Source organism: Patiria miniata, unplaced genomic scaffold (genome assembly GCF_015706575.1).
Source record: "Patiria miniata isolate m_02_andy unplaced genomic scaffold, ASM1570657v1 HiC_scaffold_16, whole genome shotgun sequence".
Lineage (NCBI taxonomy): Eukaryota > Metazoa > Echinodermata > Asteroidea > Valvatida > Asterinidae > Patiria > Patiria miniata.
In genome coordinates this window covers 4788892-4814818 of record NW_024037054.1, presented here as the reverse complement: position 1 = coordinate 4814818, position 25927 = coordinate 4788892, and the positions used below count along the sequence as shown (strand labels likewise).

The 25927-nt window shown below is 41.0% G+C and overlaps 1 protein-coding gene across 11 annotated transcripts in view; it reads left to right on the top strand.

The window, feature by feature from the left end:
- The window catches only part of LOC119722732 (transcriptional enhancer factor TEF-1-like), a 37317-nt gene extending 11832 nt beyond the window's left edge, over positions 1-25485 (top strand). For 2 of the 11 annotated variants that reach the window (XM_038193013.1, XM_038193015.1), the window contains exons 3-14: positions 8651-8715; positions 13045-13107; positions 15232-15294; positions 18167-18328; positions 18565-18608; positions 19061-19262; positions 21009-21071; positions 21774-21881; positions 22063-22121; positions 22953-23034; positions 23961-24113; positions 24789-25485. In XM_038193013.1, the coding sequence (XP_038048941.1) occupies positions 8651-8715; positions 13045-13107; positions 15232-15294; positions 18167-18328; positions 18565-18608; positions 19061-19262; positions 21009-21071; positions 21774-21881; positions 22063-22121; positions 22953-23034; positions 23961-24113; positions 24789-24902 (1178 nt within the window). In that variant the 3' untranslated portion in view covers positions 24903-25485. Of the gene's footprint in view, positions 1-8650; positions 8716-12881; positions 12945-13044; positions 13108-15231; positions 15295-18166; positions 18329-18564; positions 18609-19060; positions 19263-21008; positions 21072-21773; positions 21882-22062; positions 22122-22952; positions 23035-23960; positions 24114-24788 lie in introns of all 11 variants that reach the window. The other 9 variants (XM_038193016.1, XM_038193017.1, XM_038193014.1 and 6 more) reach the window with 9 other exon arrangements.
- The last annotated feature ends 442 nt before the right edge of the window (positions 25486-25927 follow it).

Here is a 25927-nt window from a genome sequence, read left to right as displayed (position 1 = left end):
AATGACCAAGTTTTTACGAAATACCTTTGATGTTGGTAAATGACAGTCTAAAGCATCCTGTAAAATTATGGCACCTGGTGTGAAGTCATTTTCAAGAAAATTGTATTTTTGTTTACATTTCCAGCGGTGGTCGGCCGACCACCGTAGGAAAAACCTAACTATTTTTCACTACTGCTCCAAATTTACAATTTGTTCAGTCCAATTTTGTTTGCTAATTGGTTTTATGTTCATGAATGGGTGCAGGTCAGCTAGACTGGTTCCCTTAGCGTACAAGTTTCCGGCATCTGTAAATTGATCCATTTCATCTTCAGTGGAGTCAAGGAACCAGACTACTTAAACATTTTTGTTTTTCTTGGTTTTTCCAGCATTTTCGAAAAAAAATCTTTAAACATGTCAGTGTAACATTAATTTGATCTATGATACTAACCCCTCAAATAGTTCATTTCTGAAACTTAAAGCATAAGCCAATGATGTACATTCCCTTTAAACAGTACCTGGGAAACACTACGGAGTGCCCCTTTAATATTTCTTTTTCCTTCAATTTTTGTCGCGAGACAAAGAGAGATTGGAATGTCGGCGGCCGAAACAAAAAAATTAATCAAGCTGCATTCCTGGGAGGCTGGCAGCAGGTTTTAATTTCCAAGTGCGAGTGATTGCCGATACGCCGAGGTCCCGGCAAAAAACCAATCTGAGATAGGTGGTCTGGGTAGTTCATTTATCACAAGTCTTTGTGCACAACTAAAAAAAAAAGTTACTGCCATCATCAGGCTCGGACCAACCAAGCTCATTTTAACTTTTTGAAGAAATTTTCGGAAAGTCTTTTTTTTTTAATACATAACTGTTTGATGATAAAACTTTAGAAATTAAATTACATACATTTATATTAAAGTATCAAAAGAAAGTAATTCTGTGTGCATCACAAATTTCGTTTTCATTTTAAAAATTTGGATCACTGTCTTTTTTATCTCTTTTAAAGGGAATATACAACATTTGCAAACATCGACAAATAAAACTACCAAGTTTTTACGAAATACCTCACTAGGATGTTGGTTAATGACAGTCTAAAGTATCCTGTAAAATTATGGCACTTGGCGTGAAGTAATTTTTATAGAAAATGGTATTTTTGTATAAATTTCCAACGGTGGTCGGCCGACCACCGTTGGAAAAACCTAATTATTTTTCAACTACTGCTCCAAATTTACCATTTTGTTAAGTCAAAATTTTGTTTGCTATTGGTTACATGTTCATGAACGGGTGCAGGCCAGCTAGACTGGTTCCCTGACCTAACAATTTTCCGGCATCTATAAATTGATCCATTTCATCTTTAGTGGAGTCAGGGAACCAGACTACTGGAACGTTTTTGTTTTTCTTGGCTTTTCCAGCATTTTCGAACACAAAACTTCAAACATGTCAGTGTAACAATATTTGATCTATTAAACTATCCCCTCAAATAGTTCATTTTTTAAAATAACAGCAAAAGCCAATGATGTACATTCCCTTTAATAATAAAACATCCATTTCTAATAAAAAGGTGAAAGCAGTCAGTAGTGTTCCAAATAATACAGTATTTTAATAGAGTTTTGTAATTTTCATGACAAAATCTCTTATGACAGCATCCTTTGTCCCTTTTTTTGGGGGGAGGGGGTTAAAAGAGGGGCCAGCCTTGTTTGTGTCCCACAAAAACTCTTCAATCTCTACTTTGATTCATTGACTGGTTCAGTTCGTGTCACAACCTTCCCATGATCCCAACTGGCTTTTTCACTCTCAAAGTTCACCTTTTTTGGCAGAGGTTCATGTAGGGATGGTCCAACGCACACGGCAGTCTTCAAAACAAATAACCTCCGGCCTCATGGCGTGTACAGATGGTCCCCTAGGCAAACCCTCGGCAATTGAATTTCACGTAATTTCTGATCCACCCGGCACCTGTTGACTCGTGTTCCATTGTAGTGCCTGATCGGCTGCTAGGGTCCACATAGTAAGAAAAAACAGGTGTCCAGACTCCCCCCTTCATCCTCCAAATCTTACCTGTCTGTAGTGTCTCTGTCATAATCGGTCTGTCTTTTGGCCAGTGCCATTGTATGTTTATGAGCCCTTGCTTCAGCCAATGGGAAAGTGCTTCAGTGGCCCGTTCCAAGTTTCCCTTTTCATTTTGACTGGTGGAACTTTTCTTTTCCTTCCAGAAGGCAAGTGTATTGTGTACGGCACAGAAGTTATACGGCCAGGTTTTTTGACACCCCTGAGTGACATGACAATCATCTGTTTGGCGGGAGGAGGCCTTAGAGGGCATGTGGGCAGAAAGAAGTGTTAGCCCAATGGCCCGTGACTTTGGAAATAATTATTTTGTCATATTTGGTTGTTTGTTTTTTTACCTTCTGTGTATTGTGTTGTTTTAATATTAAAAGAAGGCCCAATTACAGAAACAATCCTCGGGCCCTCTGGACGAGAAGGCAAGACAATTTCCTTTTTTTCCCTTTAGCAATAAGATGGCATCATCTTCCCTTCCCTGAAAAAGAAAAATTGCCGTTGGAAATGCACCATGTATTTACCGTGTTCCTTGCCCTAATGGCCCGTTGGCAACGACCGAGGAGATACCTTTGATTCAGCCATCTGAGAAAGAATCCCAGGTCTGCTGGTTCGATTGCCGGGGCGGCCTGTCCAGCCGGCTGGCTCCCAACGGGCCGCCCTGTCACTCCTCAGTTACTTCACCTCTTCAGTCATCAGCCTGGTTTTATTGCTTTTCTGGCTCTCCAGACAATAACAGGTAGATGTCTTTCCCTTCAGGGTCCACCTGGGCCAGCCAGAAAGTTTTTGGAGTCCGTTAACAAAAAACTATATCTTGGCTGGTAAATCAATTATCTTCTGAGCAGAATTGAAGTCCGAGGTGATGAACTGTGCAAGACATTGTTGGTCCGGGAGAATAAGATGTCAGGAGAAAAAGTCTGACGATCAAATTGCATGAAAAAATAAATGTTTTGTCGTGGGAAATTGCAGAATGGCGCGTAATTTCCCCATCGCTAATACAATCATCTCACCAGGATGGCCTATCTGTAGCTTGTATGAGAAATTACCATGCACTTTTTATAGAGAATTTTTTACCGATGGACTGGGAGGATTAAATTGGATAGCAGTAATCGCCCGTGCAAAATTGTTCTTCCCCTTGCTAGTCTGGGAAATTTACAACTCTAATTCTTGACTCTCTGGCCCGCCTCGTTTAAATCTGTTAACGGCGCTTGATTGGAAATAGTGGGAGAAAAGCCTGATCTTGTGATTGCGATATTACCAAGAGCTTACAGGTAGGAGCAAACCTAATTGGCAGTCCCTGCAGCGCAGCGATGAAGGAATTAATAACTAGAAGCTGGTTGTGTACGTATATGAATGGTTTACTTTGAATAACGATGTTTGGAGTCAAACTCCTCTCCATTAGTACTTTTGTGCCGCCTAAACGAAGTTTTTTGGGGGACACTTGCCAGTCCTAAATTCTGTATTGACATATATGTATGTTAAAGTTTAGGTTAAGATTTTGAAACAAATGCATAACTTCTACATGCTGTCATGAATTTTGGTGAAACTTAGATGCAGTGGCCCTTGGGTAGGGAGACACAATTTTCCCATCGGATTACTGAGGTCAAAGGTCATGTAGGGGTCATCGGAGGTTATTGTTCAAATCTGCTGCAAATGTTTCTTCATCTACAGAATTTGATAGATTTTAATGTCACTTGGATGGAGTGATGGTTGGGTGGAGTTTCATCACAAGTCTTTCGAAATTGGAGGTCAAAGGTCATCTAGGGGTTAATTGAGGTCATTGTTGAAAAATGCACAAAATGTGATATATTTTTGAAGAACACAAAAGCAACGTGTGATTCGCAGATTACTTGTTTAGTATCTAGGTACTGTACAACATCTTACACATGACTAAGGCCAAAAAAAATAATAAGTTGGTCTCTGGTCAGTGCGCGCGTCGATTTTAATCATGCGCGTCGATCTTTTTTTTTCTCCCAAAATGTTCCGCGGTAGCTCCAACAGCGCACTCTATTTCCGCACCTCCTCAAATTTTTTTACCAAAGAGCACCAAGAAATGGGAAATTGCACCAAGGCAAATGATCGAAAGCACCAAGGCAAATTATGGAGGACACCAATGTACATGAGGACACCAAAAAAGCAAAATAGTACCCACCTTGTCTGTACAATCCAAGCTTGAAGAAAAAAAAAAAAAAGCCGCGTGGCCGCGTCAATTCTGGAACTTTGGTCTGACCAGAGACCAAATATTTTTTGGGGGGGCCTAATATATGAAAACAAATAGTTTTAAAACTCTGTAATGCCATACATCTCCAAACCCCATTTGTCATATAGGCCTTCAGTTTATCAGCGTCCGAAAAAAGCCCCATAATTTTTCCAGTTTCCAGTTGCAAACACCTAAGGAATAGGGGAGCCATGGGACTCGGACGATCTTGTTACCCTTGGTTGATTTTGGTGGGGGAAATAACAGCCGATATATTGATGCACTGTGTACATGTATCTGTGACTTCCCCTGGGATGCGGATACTCCTATGAAATTAGGTCATGCGTGGCGGGTGGAGAACATCCTCGGCCAAAAGTACCTGAGAGTTGACTAGTGGGTACACTTTGCCGGTTTCGGTTCGAAAAGTGTGAAGAGCGTTTGAGGGGGGGGGGGTGCATTCACACGAGTATCCGATGCAACAGAATATCGGTAACGTTTTGTGTCCACAGAACATGAGACCGAAAAAAATTACGCGTGTATGACTACGAGTTTATCAATCTGTTCGTGTGCTGACAGATAACAAGTAGTAGCAGTAATGAAGGTGTAGTTCATTACATTGAAGCATGATGTGTGAACTTAACGCCACCGCCTGGCCCACGGATTTCAGTCAAGCATATATTAATTTGTTTTGCGGGCCTCACGGAAACACGATCGTGCTCTTTGATACAGGAAATGTAATAACACCAATACACGAGAAATCAATGTGCAGTTTTTTCAGTGGAATCCTCTTGGGCTGGTCTTTGCCTGAACCCGAGCCTGATGTATGTTGTTGTTTTTTGAGGGGGGGGGGGGGGGGTTTGTTCGGCACACTGGTTATAGCGTGTCAGACCCTGGAGATGAGGGCAAACTCATCTTGCCTTATAAGGTGACAGTTAATAAATCTCTATTTTCATTTCATTCCCGGGTGACTGGCGAGGCGATCTGTGGTTCGTTATTTGTGTGCATAGTCCCTCGTTGATTGCAGTAGTTCTAGGGGGTTATTTGCGGTGAAGTTTTTTTTTTTTTTTGTATATTACTGGGAAGCCTCCACTCAGTCACACTTGAGTTGCGCCATGAAATGGAAGTTAAAAGCAATTCGCTCAGGCACAAAGTCTGGCATCATCAGAGACACATATATCTCGTGTTCCATGCTCGGGTTTTAATAATGAGTCATTAATGGTTTGAGTGATTTTCGGATTATATGACGGTCATTTATAACAGTCTCAATAGTATTAACGTCATTTGTGACAAAATAGGGCTTGTACCAAGATCACTCTGACACTAACCCTCCTATGCAAACATACATTCTGTGCCAAGTTGACCTTTCAGTCAAAGTCAATCAAGTGACTGTTTTCAACAGTTCAGAGCTCCCAGCTTGCATAAAGCAGGATTGACTGGCTGTGACTGTTTATGCAACTTGATACAGCTGTACTTTGACTGTAGGTGATTGATAAACCAGCTGTGCCTATCCCATTTCTACTTTCGTCTGTTGACTGAGTTTGACTAGTCACAGTGCTTGCTTGAAATATGATCTGGCTGTTGGTGACTAGCCTGTGTAAAAGGCATGGCAGGGGAAGAGGATTAATTATTTTTGACTGTCTGTGACTTTTCAGACAGCAGGAGGGTTAAAGTTTAAGCCACATATATTTAGATTTGACTTCTCAACTTGTTTTTGACAGTAACAGAAAAAGATGGTTGTGACTCCCTAGGACGAATTCTCGTCCAAACATGTCAGCGTACTGCTGCACACACAACTACGCCGTGATTAACCAGGCACTCGCGCCTCGGCCTCTGGGAGTTGAGCTAAAAAAAAATGACCATTCTACCCTGTGATTGAACAAAACAGATCTGGGTCGGGCAAGAGCCACACAGTTAATTTGGCCTGTGTGTGTGCAGCGATGCATCATTCAACCACCAACGAAAAGTCTTTTAAATAGGGTGGTTTGCAGACGATGAATGACAGCAACCATGACAACCACTCCAAACAATCATTATGGCAGAAAAATGCGCAACAATTTTTTTTATTTTTTTTATTTTTTAAAGTAAACCAGTTTCAGGATAAATCAGTTAACTATTACATGTACCTTTGCCTGATTTAACGTGATTCATATTTGCGCAACAATTTCATATTTTAAATGTGAAATGGAAATTATTATTCACAAGAACCAGCACAACCATTGTAAACGACCATTATGGCAGAAAAAAAAAATCAGGGGTCATTCCAGAGTTTTAGGATAAACCAATTAACGATTACCGTGTGCTTGATTTAATTCATATTATTGAATGTAAAATGGAAATTTAGTCTGTTTTTTTATGTTGAAGCTATACAAAGATATGGGAGTGTGAACATAGCATTTACATGTGTGGAGCATTTGTTCACTGTATGCTTAGGCAGTCCATATACACGCATCCAATGCAGCGTGTGATTTGCTGTGAATGTGTGTCAAGCGTAACATGCAATTATTAAACTGGATGTTGCATTCCATATATGTGTACGTGCATCCTTCACATGAACTTGTGTACATATATGCAAGCATGTACATGTACATGTACATGTACATAGCAGTGTATAACTCTATCCAACAAGATGCAGAAGTTGTGCGTTCCTTGACATCTTACATGTATTTAACCCGTTAGTTAATCCCCTTGGTCCTGCCGCCCAAACGCGCCCTGCCTGTTACTCCCGCTACTGCCCCAAACCGCCCCGGCAGGCAGTGATTTTGGGTTTATCAAGGAATGAATATAGTGTAGTACAATGTAATACAAGTGCTTAAGGGGTAACCGGTTTTATCCCATATCCACTAGTCACACAATTATACATGTGCACCCAATTTTCATTAACCTTATCACTATAGTGACAGTCAAAAACAAAATTTGATAATTAGCTCCGAAATCGTTCCTCCACGGTGGTTAGTTGCCTCATGCTTGATTGACCCATCAATTAACCATGTCAGTGTTTGTGTAAGGTACCATTAGTTATTCTGACAATTTCACTGATAGTTCTGTGGGTAATGAGGTTGCAGTGTCATAAATTATATGCTTGTCTACTGTTTGTGATGGATACTTTAATGAGATCAGTGATGCCAATTTCTTTTCCCACAACCATTGTAACAAGGGTGCTTTGCGGTGGGTTATCCTCTCCCCCCCCCCCCCACCCCATCTCCCCACCCCCACCCCATCCCCACCCCCTCCCTGGAGCATTTCAAGTATAATGTAGATCTAAATTTATTCACGGCTGAGCATATACAATTACACAAAGTCTGGCCTAAGACCTTGACACAGTGCATCCTCCAAAATCAGCCACACACTTTGGCCATGTAGCCTCAATCCTGCAAAATCCTCCATTTTGCAAAGAGGATTTTGGAGGATTTGGGAAGAAACAGAAGGTCGAAAAATGAGGCTGTCGGCCACAATGGCATTTCAGTTTAGCAGTTACGGTTACTTGGTATATAAGCACAAATGATAGCTCTCATTGTTGAAGTGATGTCAAAGACTCATGTTACATGGACGTAGGCATTGTGTACAATCCTGTCATTGTACGGCGAACAGATCAAAAACTTGGCACCAAATATTACGGGTAGCCAGTACAAAAGCAAGCCCAGATAGCATTGTGGACTTGTGTTGACACTTTTCCACCAACACGGGAGAATTGGATACAATACCCACTCGACAGCTTTTTTTTTTTGTTCGGCGACAGGCGAGTTTGTGAGGATTCTAATGTTTTATGAGTGGCATTATCTTGCGGACCACCAAGTCCGAATATAATAATACCAGTAGATAGCACAGCTTGAATTATTCACAACTTTCTTCTTATCATGCAGGGTTGAGCCAGGTTTACATTATAAACAACCTTTGTTTGGAATACCTCATCTTTTCATGGCAAAATATGACGTGGGAATATGAAATTTGATCCACACTATAGAACTTCAAAGCATAGGAATGATCTGGACCCAAATTAAAGAAAATATTTAAAAATATGTAGCAATTATCGAAACAAGTGCAAATGAGATATGTTATAGGCTGGTATTTTGGACATATTTGGTGCAAGTTTCATGTATATCCATTATACCATTTAGAGGAAAAGTGCTAGCAAAGAGCACACGCTAAAAAACACTCTGACCACGGTTCCATGGTTCAACAAATTTATTGAAATTGCGTACTGATGTGACTGCATTGTTTGAAATATATTAAACCTTCACCAAATATGTCCAAAATACCAGCCGATACAAGTAACATATCTCATTTGCAGTTTGTTTTGATAATTGCTACATATTTTTAATATTTTCTTTTATTTGGGTCCAGATCATTCGGACTCGCCCTGTACAAGCATTTTGTGATGTGGTATGCATGCATTTCAGTTTTTGTTTTCATTTTTAATTTTTTGGTAAATAGGTCGCAACGAACTCATCGCAAGGTATATTAAGCTCAGAACAGGAAAAACAAGAACACGAAAGCAGGTAAGACTGGCTCTGCATACACAGAGTACGTACATGATGCATTTTTGCCTGTGGCTTCAGATCGACTCAGTATACAGCATGTCCCCAAAAAAGCGTCCGCCTGACTTTTTTCGAAATAACTACAAAACCATGAATCCAATTTTGACATATTTGGATTGTGCAGCTACTCCTCATATTGGCCTAAACCCCTATGAGTTTCATTGAATTTCAGTCATGCATCACTACACAATTGTCAATTGATCACAACAACATTTTTTAACCCTGTGACCAAGTTCCTTGCCTTAATTTTAGTCTAATGAATTTCAGTGCTGTGTTATGTAAGCTGTGTAAAATTCTGCATGTTGTGAAAAGGGCTGCGGTTGGGATTGGAATCATTTGCCTGGCTATCAGTCATGGTAAGACCTCAAGGGCAAATGATTCCAATCCTAAACCACATCAGTTTTTTTTTCACAACATGCAGCATTTATTTTCACACAGCTTACATAACACAGCACTGAAATTGATTAAGGCAAGGAACTTGGTCACAGTGTCCAAAAATTTTGCAGTGATGCGTGAATGAAATTAAATAAAACTCAAAAGGGTTTAGGCCAAGGATAATTAATAAGTATCTGCACAATCAAAAAGGTTTCAAAATTGGCTGCATGGTTTTGTTGTTATTTCAAAAATAGTTAGACGGACACTTTTTTGGGGGGACATACTGTAGGAGGTCACTGGTCAGAAACTGAAGCCGTGGCCAATATCATCATGTTGGGCCAAATGGCACAAATTTCTCTCTTGCTGTATTTCAGAGCTCTCCTTTCTCTATTCTCTGCACTCTGTACTGTCTAACATACTGTTTATGTGTTTACTTTCATTGTCTGTCGTATTCCAATAATACTACAAAAAAGTGTCGAAAGGAATTTTTAATGGGAAAAAAAAAATTAATAGAAAGAGGGTAACCTCCCGAGACACTTTTTTTATGATACAAATCTTTATTTTCCTTCTGTGAAAAAAAAAATTACATCATGAATAATGTATGGGAGTTCTGGTATGACAAAGTTGGGAATTATAAAGAGCTGTATATTACCATCTGAAGTAAAACTCTATAAATAGGCCGAGCTGACCTGGGCTGACTCCCACCACCTGTCCTATCTCAGTAGGGGTTTGATGTGCTCCTTATGGTGGTACCTGACAGCAAAGGTTCATGTCCTCCTTTGATTTTCATTCGCACCTGTTTCCACCTGTTCCTTAATACCAATTAAAGGCCACCGGACAATAATGATCTGGTATTTAAAAAAAAAAAACAGGAAAATTTGTTAAAACCTCTTTGAAAACAATACCAAAAACGTATTTACATGATGCTTCGATTATCATCATAAGCACCGTCGATATATCGATATTACTCAATTGTTCAATATTATTTTGATATCGATATCGCCGATAGCAATTTTTTATCATATCGAAATTTCGAAAACGTCGATATTGAGATATGACGTCAAAAATACCGAAAATGAGTCAGATTATCATCAAAATATATCATCCGTTTGTGCTTGTACTTTGTGTTTATAAAACTTCGCTGTATAATGCAATAAAACTTGTCAGGTAACTTGTGCTTGTGACTGAAAATAGAAACATCAGGAAATGCCAAGCGGCCTCGCTATGTGCTCTGCGTTTGCTGGAATTCGTTATTTAGCTAATGAAGCACGTCAAAAGAAACCGCCCGTATGGACAAACTCTCAGTGCTGAGATTTGTTTTAAAAGTTGAGCAATATGCTGCAGAGAAAGCCATTGGAAAATGGGGACATTTTGGGGGCTTGAAGGCCCTTTCTGTAATTTTTCCACACTTTCTTTAACTTTTACATGGGATAATCGATATATATCAAATATTCTCGATATTGGAATTATGATATATCGATGATTGAAAATTATGATATCGACGGTGCTTATATCATAGTACACAGCATCTTCTCAAAAAGGTTATTTTTTTTTTCATTGAATAGGCAAAATACTGTTGTTGACAGTAGGGAGAACCATTATCAATATTACGCAAATGCCTTGGAAGAAAACAGACAGTTCTGCCTTTGAGTTAGAAGTTCAAATTGTGCAAAAATCTCCTGTGCAGCCATGAAAATGTTACTTTCTTTCCTTTTACATGTATCTCTGTTTTCTTTTCCTTGCAATTTTGTCCTTTCTCTGCTGCTATATGTTGTTATATACATGTTTATCGTTTATTCTTGCATGTGTTATGTTAATATTTTAACCAAACTGGTGTTTTCTCTGGAAGAAAACAAGTTCAAGAAGACTATATTGTTTGCACAGTTTTCTAAAAAATATGTTTTTGTTGAAACATACTTTGGGCAATCAAACCTTTATAATTTTTAATGTTGCTTGAAAATGTATGCAAGTTTTTATGTTCAAAGCGTCATATTTTTGTCTGTGTTAATTTTCCTTTTACGTTTTAGTTTTTAATTTTGAATTTGACCATTTCATGTGTCTTTGAATACATCCGTTCAGCTTCAGTGTTCTTACAGCGATTTAGCGGACTAGAAAACAAGTTCCTTCCAACAAAACTAGTGTTGTGCATTTACGGGTAGTACCGGAACAGGGTACCCTTCTGAAGTAAAACACGGGTACACGGGTATCCGTAAAAGATTGTCTTATCAAAACTAAAGGTGCCTGAATGGTTTAAACTGCAACTTTCGCTAGCGTCATCTGTCGCGCATTAAAATGCACAAAAACATGAAATTCGTTTTGGTTTTCCATGTAGCCTGGTTTTCATTTTGAAAATTCCCCACAAGTGACATGCAAACCCTTCTTTTTTTCATTGTCTGAGAAATTACTAGGTACTTTGTAAAGTTGGTTACGGGTACCCAATCCTATAATCTGGAACTGGTTCCTGACATCAGCGGTCGGGTACCGATGCACACACCTAAACAAAATTGGGGATTGTTTAACCAGTTTGCGCCGGGAATATTTTGAGACATTGACCGGACCCAGGCGCGGGATTGTTTTTCACAAACCTTGACGCCAGACGGGTTCAGGCCGTCATCTGCGGGTAGCACAACCTGTTATTTCCGGCCTCGCTCGCTGACAGATGTGCCCGGCCTCACTCGTTCCGTGTTTATCCGTCATCCATTCCGAATACCGCAAAACCTTTTGCGTGTGTACACGGCGCCCAGCGCGAACTGGTTAATAATCGGAACATTCAGAGGCACATGATCTGGTCCAAGTTGCAAAACCAAAACAAGTAATATAAGCATGGCAAGTTCATCTGTTTTTAATTTTGTTTTCATTTAGCATTGTTTCCTCTCCGAGCTAACACCTGCATTTTGTGCCTGATATCCTTCAAGAACTAGTTACCAATGAGAACAGCTGCCTTTTGATTTTCACAAACAGAACGAAAGCGCCTCCCCTCTCCCATTCATGATACAAAGTTTTGTTGTTGTGATTTATTTTGCCTGTCTGTGTTACATTTCATCACGGTAGCACTTACGATGCACACCGTCTTGCCTCACTCCATGTCTCTATTTACGCAGCATGATTACTTTTTTTGTGTTTTTGACTCGTTTTTATTATCAAACTAAAACAAGAAAACAGAAATTGTCTGCCAAAGCATGAGTACGTCTTAAACATCGAATGCCTGGTATAGAATAGTTCATAACTTTTTTTTTTTTAACTCAGAAATAAGAAGCAACAAATATTGTTAATAATAACTACAGAAAGTGCATGGCACTTTTCCGCATCCAGTGTGCACTTTTAGTTTAACACACTGAAATAATAGACACAGAAAAATTCAAAGCAATGTGTCTCGTTGAATTAGTTTCACTGAGTTTGTATATACTGGGTGCATGTGTAACAAATTATCAAAACGACTTCTTGAACAAAATACGAACTATCCATGCACCAGCACGTGATTGTTACGGACCTTACTTCTTTGGGCATAATCCAACTTCTGTTGAACAGAAATTACTTGTGGATTAATCAGCCACTCTAAAAACACTTGGAATGAAAACCAAATTGTATTTTATTTGTCTTTTCCTACATGTACCACTGAAATTCAGTTGCCAAATGACCAAAAATATGAAAGCAAATTGTCCTACAAAATGTCCCAACTGTAGTAAAGGAAAAACGGGAGTGCGGGATCTGCTGACTCCATCCGTGTGTGTGTGTCTGTACATTACCCACAGGTGTCAAGTCACATTCAGGTGTTAGCTCGGAGAAAGTCCAGGGAACTGCAGTCATTATGCAAGGTAGGGCCTTCATAGAAATATTAACCAGGCTCGTTCTGGGCCTCTTTCCCCTTATGTTTTTCTTTTCACCTCCAACCCAATGTGTTTTGTGCCTGAGCAGGTGTCTAGTCACATGCAGGTGCTCGCCAAGCGATCGTCCAGGGATATCGCCAAGCAGTTTAAGGTAGGATCTGAGGCCCTTTGTGTTAAGCCACAGTCGGGGGACGCGAGCAGGGCTCGGGGCACGTGAAACTTGTCACGGGTATCGATCTGCAGTCATGCACTCTTTGAGTATGAACAGTATGTGTAAATGGCGCTGTGTGACCTACAAATGACAGCTCCAGCGTGTAGGACGCCACATGTACATATGTGGGTCGCGCACCTGCCACCGTTTCATGTAAGCCACAATCAGGGGATGCAAGCAGGGCTCGGGGCACGTGAAACTTGTCATGGGTATCGATCTGCAGTCATGCCGTGCAATGGACTCTTGAGTATGACAAGTAGATGGCGCTGTGTGACCAACAAACTTGTGCAGGACACCATGTGTACATGTGTGGTTTGCACACCTGCCCCCCTTTCATGTAAGCCACAATCAGTGGACGCGAGCAGGGCTTGGGGCACATGAAACTTGTCATGGGTATCGATCTGCAGTCATGCCGTGCAATGGACTCTTGAGTATGACAAGTAGATGGCGCTGTGTGACCAACAAACTTGTGCAGGACACCATGCGTACATGTGTGGTTTGCGCACCTGCCACCCTTTCATGTAAGCCACAATCAGGGGACGCGAGCAGGGCTTGGGGCACGTGAAACTTGTCATGGGTATTGATCTGCAGTCATGCTGCGCAATGGACTCTTGAGTATGAATAGTACGTGTAGATGGCGCTGTGTGACTTATAAACTTGTGCAGGACACCAAGTGTAACTGTGTGGTTTGCGCACCTGCCACCCTTTCATGTAAGCCACAATCAGGGGACGCGAGCATGGCTCGGGGCACGTGAAACTTGTCATGGGTATCGATCTGCAGTCATGCCGTGCAATGGACTCTTGTAGCATGAACAGTGCGTTTTGATGGCACTCTGTAACCTACAAACTTGTGCACGACACCATGTGTATATGTACGGCTTGCGCACCTGCCACCCTTTCATGTATCAAGCCACAGTCGGGGACGCAAGCAGGGCTTGGGGCACGCGAAACCTATCAAGGGTATCGATCTGCAGTTATGCTGTACAATATGGCTCTTTGAGTATGAGCAGTACGTTGACCTACATGTACAAATGAAAGCTCCAGTGTGCAGGACACCACGTTTGCATACCTGCCACGCTTTCATGCATCTAGGTGTATTGCGATGAATATGCACTAATTAGGACACCAAAGAAACTGGCAGTGAGCTTTTATGTGTTCATTTTCTCAAGAGATGCTCAAGGGCGGATCCAGAGAGGTTTCTTGCAGGAGGGGGGAAGGGAGGGGGGGGGGGCTGTCGCTGGCTGAGGCTGTGCCGAGGGGGGGGGGGGACAAAAGGGCTCAATTATTTTATGCATTGGTACCAGCCACATTAAAAATTCATTACTTAAACTTTTTTACAATCTGCATATATGCTTTTTTCAGATTTAGGGCTGTCATGCTGTGACAAACAGACCAAGTTGAAGAGCATTTGCGCCAACCATTTACTTTTCTTTCTTTTTGGTTCTATGACCCATTACTCTGACTTTGACAGTGAAGTTCTCCCTTGACGATGCAGTCCTATCCCCATCTCGCTTGGTCTCACCCATACGGACTATTTTCAGCAACTGTCAGTTTTACCATTCTTTCAATCTATCAGTCATTGAAGTTACCTTTCAAAGTGCTGATTTTTGTTGTCATATTTCTGTTTCTTTCATCTTTGCAAAGCCCTGATCCATTCACTCTTTCTTTTTCTCTTTCTCTGACAACCTGCGATTTGATTTTCCCTCATCCTACCAGCTTTTCCCTATTTTCCCTTTTGTCTATAAGCCACTTTTTGTCTCACCTGAACGAAGTTAAAAGAGACCATGCAATCACTGTGTCTGTCCGTATGTATGTACCGTATGTACAGTACATGTATGTCCGTATGTATGTGGTATTTTAAAGTTTCGAAAACTTGGTCTTATTTCAAAAGTTGAAGTCCAATTGGAACCAAACTCAGATATTTATTGTAAATGGACCTCTGAATGCTCCTGTCTACATTTTCTCTGCAATTACCCCATCCTCCACCCCTCCCACCCCGCCCTTAACCCCATCGCCATTCTCAACAACACACCCTTACATCTGCTTTCTCCTCTCTCACAAAAGGGCCAGCCTTCGGACTCTTGCTATCCCCGTTCTTACCTTGATCAGGAATCTTTTTTCGCTCTTGTAAGTAAAAAAAACAAGCCCTCTGCCGTCTTTGCTACCCACGCCTGCTCTAAACTCGGTAAACTGTGTGTACCTGTATTAATTCAATATCGAATGTGGCCAATATAGAAATTGTCCGGCATGATGTTCTGAATGCGTTATAGTTAAACCAGCCTTTTGAACTCAACAGATAGGGGTCACGTTCTTCTCGACGGAGAAACGCACGCTGGTTCATTGTACAGTAGTTTTCTATACTAATTCATGTGTTGTAATTTGTAGGAAATGGTTTTCCTGCAGGTAGAGGTGTCTCTGTTGTTTGGGATTGATACCAGTTTGCCGTGTGCATGAAACAAGATTTCTCCAACAGAACAATAGGGAACGTCATTCCACAATTCCGTTTTCTTCTCCGTAAAACAACCTATTGAAATCTTCATTCATAAATACCTCGGACAGTTTAGCCATTCCTATTGGTCGAGAGCCCGTCATGTTGCCGGTCTTAAACGGATGATAAAGACATGGCTAGCTGGTCTTAAACACTTTTCCAGTGTCACAATAAAATGTGGACTCCTAAAAATCCAGTGCCTCTTACCGTTTCATTGGTTGAACGATCACAATCCTCATGTAGGCATGTGCAACACTACCAGTGAGTCAGAATTTTATAGTTCTAAATTCAAAACGCAACACCCCGGGTGCGTTCTGCGCGACATCATTTTGCTAGAGGGATGTTTCAAAAAGCTGGAGTGAACTTGTCGATCAAAATCGGGATTTTTTGAACGAATTCCTTGGATTTTTTTTAACAAAAAGGTATTTATGAATGGGAATAGCTATGTGCTCGGTCGGTATTAATCACTCTGTTTAAGACTGCTTAGAGTCTGGGTGCTGATAATTATCCTCGCCTCCGGCTCGGGTAATTATCAGCACCCAGACTCTAAGCGGTCTTAAACAGAGTGATTAAAACCTCGAGCGCACACATTTATTCCCTTGTTAAAAAGAAATTTACAGTACAGAAAATGTTAGAATTTAATGTTTTATTTGTTTAGTGGAAAGCATTCGGTAACGTTCAGGCCTGTGTTTGTTCTTATAATAAGCCAAATGGGTATTCCATCTGTGCATACTCTGTGCATAACAAGATTTGACTTTTTTTTTTACTTCGCAGTAAGTATTAGATGAATACACATACATGAAAGTCTATGGGGGATATGGTAACCGAATATGTATTTTTCCCCCAAAAATTATGCAATCAAAAAGACAATTGGAAACTCAACAAAAGTTGAGGCATACAAAACACTTCGCTGTCCTTACTCAAAGTTCCTGGCTGTGATTTTTACATGCATACAGCAAATTGTTTATCCCAAAGGAAAATTGTCAGATCATGCTCTGCACATGCGCAGTTTGAATACCGAACGGGCTTGTTTTGTATAAATTTGTACAATTTTTTTTTCAAAGTTAGATACCACCCCCTCCTTCATTATTTTTTTTTCTTATGAATCTAACTTTTCCTTTTAGAAAAGTACATGTGGCTGGTACCTTTGCATCCGTGTGTAATTTTGATCATTACTTTCATTTTACATTTAAAGAGTTTCCGAATTTTCTATTAATTGGCATGCTAATCCAATGAAAAGAAGACATGACTGTAGCCAGGCAACAAGTCATGCACCCCACCGGTGTTAATTCTGATAATCAACATTAACCATTTTTGTATTGGTTAATCCTAATTGTTTTCAAACCAAATAACGGTTATCTGATTTTACTGGAAGTTCCCATTAAGCTTACAGTTACGCCAACAAAAAAATGACAAGTGAGGTGCCGCATGCAATGCTCTCCCAATGACTGGGTATAGTTTGCAGGATTCAATGACCACTGGCCTTTACAGAAACACTCCAGAACTGTAATGTTGAAAAAAGAATGGGTGGGAACTCTCTGATATGTCAAATGAGCAGGCTATTCATATACCAAGAAGACCACTAGCAAGTGAATGCAGTTACAATCAGAGACCATGGAGCAAATAAGGGGATGTTTCAGTCGTTTTCTTCAGCCTTCAATCATGTTTCTAAAAATCGAAACAGAATATTGGAATTCAAACCGACTTAAGAAGGATGCAGATTTAAATCCCACTACTAGTATTGATGATGGACACTTTGTCAGCGTTTTCACGAAGAGGCGAATTAGGCCCCCCAAAAAATTCTTTTTCCGGCCAAATTCGGTTGAGTGAACAGCAACGAGCATTTCGGTGAAGTTCTTTTGGTCAAAATCAGTTTAAATCAATAAAATCATGACAATCAATGTAGGGAATATTTCACCTGAATGTATTTGAGTTTTCAAGAAAAGACGAATTCGCGCAATGGGTATGGGCAATGGGTTTTTTCGCAATTTGCCAATACAACAGGCGTGTGGGATTTTGAGTTTTCACGAACAGACAAATCTCTATGGAGATTAATTACTCCGCAATTAATTGTTCTATTATACTGGAATTGGTACATATTTGAAATTTATGATCTCAGCTTACTTATCTGTATCAAAAAGTAGTCGGCATGTACTCCAAAAATCGGCAAAATCTTTATTTCAAAAAGTGACAAACTTAAAACCTGTTTATCTCAAAACCACTGTCCAACACCCCCTGGCCCAATTCGTCCCTTCATGAAAACGCTGACGACTTGATGCATTCACCCCAAACTTTTCACAACAAACATGTACATGTAGGGCCTATGGTCTATGATTTTAGGGTAAACATCAGGATTTCAAACACTCATGAAACCATTTTAAGCAAATGCCTAATTAATTTTACAACATTTCTATGTTTTTCTTTCTGTCTTTCTTCTGCGTCTTTCTTCTTCATTCACTCCTTCTGTTCCTTGCCCCCCCCCCCCCCTGTTTGTGTTTCACTCCACACCAGCAGGACCAGAACACCAAGGACAAAGCCCTGCAGAGTATGGCGGCTATGTCCTCGGCCCAGATTGTCTCCGCTACGGCCATTCACAACAAAGCTGCCGCCATGGGTATCGCGGGCCTGGGTATCCCTGGCACTACCCCACTGCGCCCGCCGTATCCTGCACACGTGAGTCTTGCTGAATGCTGATGTATTATAACCCTACAAGGCCAGTACATACTTCATGAGAATGCGAATTTCACATTACGAAGCATTCACTGCAAAATTCGCCAAAGTTGAAATGTGCTCAACTCTTACAAATTCGTCATAAATTTGGGTATTTCTTTGTTTCTAAACACATGAGTGTCAAAACAATGACCAATTAATATAATTTATATTACTTTTATTTCTGTCTTGATCTACAGCAACTATGGCAGCCCGGCCTGACGCAAGCAGGTACCTCACAAGAGTAAGTTGATTTCCGTCAATTGTTCCAATCCCTTGTGTACACCTTCCCAGGAGTTCCAGCTTTAAAAAAAAAAAAAAAAAAAAAAACTTGAACCACGACAAGACCATAACGATGGAATCAAAACAACTCATCACTTTTTGGATATAAAAGATGAACAAAGAAACTGACTGGAACGGGGTTCGAACCTGCGACCTTCAAATGGCTGTTCCGGTGCCTCACCCACTGAGCTATCCAGCCCTATGTTTGCGGTTCCCCATTTAAGATGATCGAAACATTTTCAAATCTTTGGATGAAATGATTTCAAACTGTTTAATTGTTCCTTCCTTTTTTTGGCGCTACTTGTGCAACTTCTCCCCTACCTACTCACCCTCTTCTCCCCCTCCCCCCTCCCCCCATCTCAGCTCAGCCACCCTTGCCACACATGTACAGCTCCCGATTAACAACTCTCTTAGCATTTCCCCCGTCTCTGTTGCCAGCGTCAAGCCGTTCTCAGCGACAGCTCAAGCCTATGCACCCGGCGGGGACTACGCGGCCGGAATGACGCCCGGCGGCCCCCCGGCCTGGGAAGGCCGGTCCATCGGTACCCGCAAGCTGAGGTTGGTGGAATTCCAGGCCTTCCTGGAGTTGCAGCGAGACCCTGAAAGCGTAAATGAGGTTTGTATTCCATTTTTGTTTAACTTCTTGATCGGTTCAGTAATTAATTGTAATTTCCCTGTAGTACTGTACATTTGTTTAATAATTTAGTATTGGATTATGTTTTCATTGTGTTGGTTGGTTTGTCTTTGAACAAGATAACTCAAAAAGTTATGGACAGATTTGCATAAAACATTTTTGCAGGGGTGGTCGGTGGTACAAGTAGAAATCCATTAGATTGTGGAAGTGATCTGCAGGGGTGAGATTTGTCAGGATTTGTCCTGATTTCAGGATTTTCTTGTCAGGATTTTTCCTGATTTGTGGATATTTTGTCAGGATTTATCCCGATTTCAAGACTTTTTTTAGTAAGTTTTTGTGATTTCAGGATTTTTTAAAGAATCCCTTTGGAATTCCAGAGGTTTTTCTGTAAGCCTGTTTTTACCTATCAAGGTATATAGAACAAAAGAAATTGGTTTTAGGGGTGTCTTAACCCTAACCCACCTCACTCCTCCAAAATCCTCCTGGCGGTTTTGGAGGATTCTAGAGGATTGAGGATGAATGGTGATTGAAGCACAAGAGGATTTCGGAGGATTGAGGATGAATGCATTTTGAGGCAGGACTGTCTGACAATTTTGAAAAATTTAGGCGGAGTTGCAAAATTTTGGAGGATTTTGGAGGATTGAGGATGGTTGTAAGCAACAAGGGCCTAGGGGGTTAGGGTTAAGGCAAAGTTGTACAAGCATATTCCATAGACCCTTCGTTGCTCTGGGCCCTCGGCGACCCTCAAATTATGGATTATTTCGTGGATATTTCAATTTCTCCCAATCTCACCCCTGGATCCGGATCTGGGTCTGGATCCAGGATTTTTTTTAAATGATTCTGCACCATTTATGCGAGTATATCTTTTGGGTGTCCTGACAAGCATGTCAATAGATGGCGCCCTCCAACACTCGCGGTCAGCGCGCCTTGGTTGTTTCCCATCCGGGTATTTCTCACGCTGCACCGAAGGGTCCCACATCGGCACAATATGGCGGGGAATTGTTAAAGGGAAAATACAACATTTGCAAACATCAAAAAATAAAACTACCAAACCATTTTGAAATACCTTGCTGGACTGTTAGTGAATGACAGTGTAAAGCATCCTGTAAAATCATGGCACCTGGTATACTGTCATTTTCAAGAAAAGTGGTATTTTTGTATCAATTTCCAACGCTCATCGGTTGATGAGCGTTGGAAAAAAATGGCTTTTTTTCAAATACTGGCCCCAATTGACCATCGCACTTGTTTGCAATCGATTACAAACCTATGAACGGGTACGAGCCAGCTAGACTGGTTCCCTGACCTTACAATTCCCAATGTATGTAAACTGCTCTGTTTCTTCTTATATGGAGTCAGGGAACCAGACTACAGGAAAATGATTGTTTTTCTTGGTTTTTATAGCATTTTTGAACCCAAAACCTCAAAAAAGTCAGTGTAACTATATTTGCTATATATTTCCAACCCCCCAATTCCATCCATTTCTGAAAATTACAGCAAAAGCAAATGATGTATATTCCCTTTAAGCCTTGGCAGAGGTTTGCGCTCTCTGAGTGCTTTCTTCTGTGAAAACTGTAGAAGCAGTGACTTGTACTTTCTAGTTTTTAGTTTTTTTATGTCGGTTTTATATTTCAGAGAACTAATTGAGACCTGCATTAGTGTAAGTACCTCTCCCTTATCAAAAGTTTACTGATTACAATTTCTTTGTAATTTTTATCTTAATCACTACAGTACAACAAACATCTCTTCGTTCACCTTGGCTCAAACGTCAGCTACTCAGATCCTCCGCTTGAGGTATGTATATTGTCAAAAAACCTCACCTCATTAATAAGGTAATAAATGTGTGCTTGGGAGGTGTTAAACGCTATGTTTACGACTGGTTGGAGTCCAGACTCCAACCAGTCTTAAACATTGTGTTTAATACCGACCAAAGCTTATTCCCATTCATAAATACCTTTTCGGTCAAAAACTCAAAACCTTTTGTTCTAAAAGTCAAAACAAGTAAAAAATTCAAAATTTAACGATTTTGTTCAGAAAATACTTTCTGTTTTCGAAACACCCCTCTTTCTATATAATGGAGTGTCCAGTTTGCGAGTAAGACGTAAAATAATCCTTTTGGTGGAGATTGGCACGCGCGTACTGCGCGATGACGTGAATTTAGGACTATGAAATACTGACTCACTGGTAGTATTGTGCATGCCTACGTGAGGATTGTGAACATTCAACCAATAAAACGGTAAAAGGCACCGGATTTCATAGGAGTCCAAATCTCATGCGACACTGGAAAAGTGTTTAAGACCAGCCAGCCAGCCATGTCTTTATGATCCGTTTAAGACCGACTACGTGACGGGTTCTCAACCAATGGGAATGGGTAAACTGTCTCGGGTATTAATGAAATGTTTTTAAAAGTCGGTAAAGATTTTGTGGTTCAAAGCTAACATCAGATTTAAATGGGCATTTTCTAAAAGCAGAGTTCGTTTGCAATCTTGTTCATAGGCAGTAGACGTCCGTCAGATCTACGACAAATTCCCAGAGAAGAAAGGAGGTCTGAAGGAGCTGTACGACAAGGGTCCGCCGGAGGCATTCTTTCTTGTCAAGTTCTGGGTAAGTTCCCCAACACTTGGTGTATATAATATTGCTTGGCCCGGATCCTAAGGATCTGAGCATTTGAATTTTGACCGGTCAGTGGCCTTTCTATCAGTTAAAGATGTTATTCTTTGTCATCGGTTTTCTGACTGTTTAAGTAGCAAGTGTTTTGACCCGTGATTTTGTCTTTCTTTACCAGGCGGATCTGAACACAAATCTTTCAGAGGAAACGGGTGCATTCTATGGTGTCACAAGCCAGTAAGTGAAGCTTCCTGAATAATTTTCAGGGGAAAAAAGCAAAAATTCCCCCATCCAAAAACACATATTGAGAAATCTATTCATGTATTGTTCATCTATGATTGGTGGTATTCGTGATGTCATTGTGAGGTTTACTTATGAAGCATTTTTCCCTGAAGGTTGATCAATTTAAAAGGTATCTAGGTGTACAGCGCGTCCCCAAATACCCGCAATCTTTTTTTTTTTGCGAGGCTCTAGCGTCGGCGCGGAAACACGTACCGCCATTATTTTTATACCATTTTAAAGCTTGGAATCTGAACTTTATCCCTGGCGAGTATTGGTTTGATGTATAAAAGAGTTTTAAAATTATTCGTGTTCAAATAAAGGACTGTCGAAAGCCAACAACTGATTTCAAGGAAAATCGATGATGCGGTACATTAGATGCAAACTCGAGTCACACTTTGAGCGTTTTGAATAGGTACATACTTGCACATGAATTTCACAATTGAACTTGAAACAAAGAACAGTATTGTGAATTCATTAAGGTGTAGTCTACGTGGATCGAAAAGAATAGGAAACACAGAAAGTAAAAGGCAACAAGATCGTCACATCATGAACATAATGAAGCATTTCCACATTAGAAAAAATATGCATGATTGATTATCGAAACCCTTTTGAAAATCAAACCAGTACTTACCAGGGATAAAGTTTAAGATTCCAAGCTTCAAAATGATACAAAAATAATGGCGGTACGTGTTTCGGCGGTGACACTGGAGCCTCGCCCAAAAAATGTGGAAAGTTCCTGGAAACAATTAGTAAAATACCCATGTCTCTCTCACTTTTTGTTAACAGATACGAGAGTCCGGATAACATGACAATCATGTGCTCAACCAAAGTGTGTTCCTTCGGCAAGCAGGTCGTGGAGAAGGTTGAGGTAAGAGGTCGCTTGCCTTGCCCTTTGCAAATTGGGTTATCAGGCAATTTGTTCGTGCAGAGATAAAGCGTAACCTCTTGACTGATAAAACTATTTCAGGTCTGGCAAATCGAGAAAACACTGTACAGACGTAAGGCCCAAAAAAAATTGGTTGTGTTGCCCTCACATGAAATTATCAGGAGGATCAGTTGGTGTAGGGAAGTTTTTGTGGTTTTTTGTGTGTGTTGGGGGTTTGCATAGTTCACATACAGGCCTGCCCTTTCTTCTATTTCATTCGGTTACCAGTTCCCCTCTCCTCAAGCTGACCCAATTTCCAGATTTTTGGAGCGGTCGAATGAGGGCAACACAACCATTTTGGTTTGGCCTAAGTTTGAGAAGCGTAAACAGGTAAATTGACATCAGGGATTTAGAGCTGTGCGTTTTCGAATAATTAACTCCGCCAAGGAGGTTGTGTTTTCATCGGCGTTGGTTTGTTTGTTGATTGGTTTGTCTGTGAACAGGATTACTCAAAAAGTTATGGACGGATTTTCGGTGGTCCTTGGTACTAGTACAAATCGATTTGATTTTGGAAGTGATCCGGATCTGGGTCTGGATGCAGAATTTTTTTAAGGATTCTTCATTTTGTATGTGCCAATGTGCTATGTGGAGAGATCTTGAACCTCTGTGTGCATGCACTGACAAGGTGACCCAGTATGCCTTATCACCCACCTAATCTAACCACACAGGTCAATGGACTAGACCATTTGAGAGCCCTGTGACGGAATATCTGAACAAAAGCTAGCACAATGCAGCCAATATCTGGGGGCCTCCATGAACTGCCTGTCAAATTTTGCAAGAACTTGTCACATTTTTGCTACTCAAGTATAAAACCTTTGTCAAGCACACTTCAGAATATTTGCCTCACTTATCCCTCCTCCCATTACCAGACGGAGTATGCGAGGTTTGAAAATGGCCGGTTTGTCTACCGCATCCACCCCTCGCCCATGTGCGAGTACATGATCAACTTCATCCACAAACTCAAACACCTTCCCGAGAAGTACATGATGAACAGTGTACTGGAGAACTTCACCATCTTGCAGGTGAGTGGCATAGGGTACTAGACTTCCAGAACCCTGAGGTTTTCCGTCTACAAAATAAGGATGAATGTGATGAATTGTGGAGCGCTGTGGTCCAATGGTTACAGTGTTCGACTCGCGTGCCATGGTACGTGGGTTCGAACCCTGACGGGAAAATATGGTGCTTGTGTTCTTGGGCAAGACACTTCACCACAATTGCCTCTCTCCACCCAAGAGTATAAATGGGTACCTGTGAAGGTAGAGACCTGAATGCGCTGGTCTCGAGCTGCTGCAGAAACTGGCCTCATGGCCTGATGAACAGGGGTAATAATTCTGAAGCGCTTTGAGACCTTTGGTATAAGCGCTATATAAGCACCATATTATTATTATTATTATTATGAATACAGTGAACAGTGGCCGACTCCAACACTGAGCCAAATTTTGTTTGGTTTTAAAATTAAATGCAGAGTAGATCATTTGCAGCTTTCCAAAAAGTAATTGACAAAATTATTATTGAAAAGTTTACTTGGTTTAAAGATAATAATGGCACTCCACTCCCTGTGCAATTGTTCCTTCTTGCTACAACACTAACTTGATACAATGTCATATTTACCGTGTTTAAATTGCAAGATCTCAAAACTAAGTTGTTTTGAAATGGTGTTCAAACCTGGTTCCTCCTAAACCCTGCCTTGCACACAGGTCGTTACCAACAGAGAAACCCAGGAAACGTTACTATGCATCGCCTACGTCTTTGAGGTCTCCACCAGCGAGCACGGAGCCCAACATCACATCTACCGGCTGGTCAAGGACTGACATCTCTCCATTAATACAACCATGCACATCTTACATTGACACCACCTTGCAGCCAATGTGATCTGGGGGAGAATGCTGGGAAGGGACGAAACTCGCCGAGTATAAACAATGGGAGTTGCTTGTCTTAAAATCTCTGGGGGACGAAGGGGAGCAGCTAGGGACACAGCACAAAATAGAGAAGAGCACGTAAATGGCCTGCGTTCGGCGGTAGATCTGAGACTGTTGAATTCCCAGTACAACAGGCACTGTGTGCAGTACTTCTGTAAAGTGGAATCCGGGGACCAGAATTAGAAGCTTTTACTTGGGTGGTGTCACGCTCATACGCTTGCTGTACGCGTTCTTGTAGACAAGGCGCGTGCATTTTGGTATTTCTGTTGTCGAAGGAGCCCGGAGTGCGCGCACTCCCCGAGCGCGACTCGCGCTAGCCTGGCGCCACCACAGATATAGCTGCCGCCGGATTTGTCTATACCATTGTGACAGGGGCAGAAATGGTCTTGAAAAAAACGTTGAGACCAAAGACAAGTTCTTTTAGAACTTAAAGCAGGACTGTTCTTATCAAAAACTACTTAGCGAAAGTTGATAATAAGCAGGACAAGTTCTTTTCAGAACTAAATATCTTCTAAGCAGTAGTTATTACCACATGGTGTTTCCGCAAACCAAAACGATACTGAAAAAAAAAAGGTTATCGATTGGACTCGAGTGTTATTGCCCAAATCAGACAAAATTATAACAATGATGTCGAGCTGATATATCAGCTTGTTGTATTCAGTGGCCATCTTTCATGCAAATACATAGGCTCGCCAGAAATAAATCAGAAATATGGTGGCTATAAAACCTAAAACTTCCCAATTGTCAAGTTTTTTGTGTTCGTCACCATATTTTGTGGGCGGTAATTTAACTTGCGTGGTTTTATGTACGGGTCCAAACTCGAGTCCAGACCAGAGTTTCTAGAGATGAAGTTCGGGACAGCATGACGTCACATCGGTTCACAAGCCTACCCTCGTATTTGGGATATCGCTCAGGAA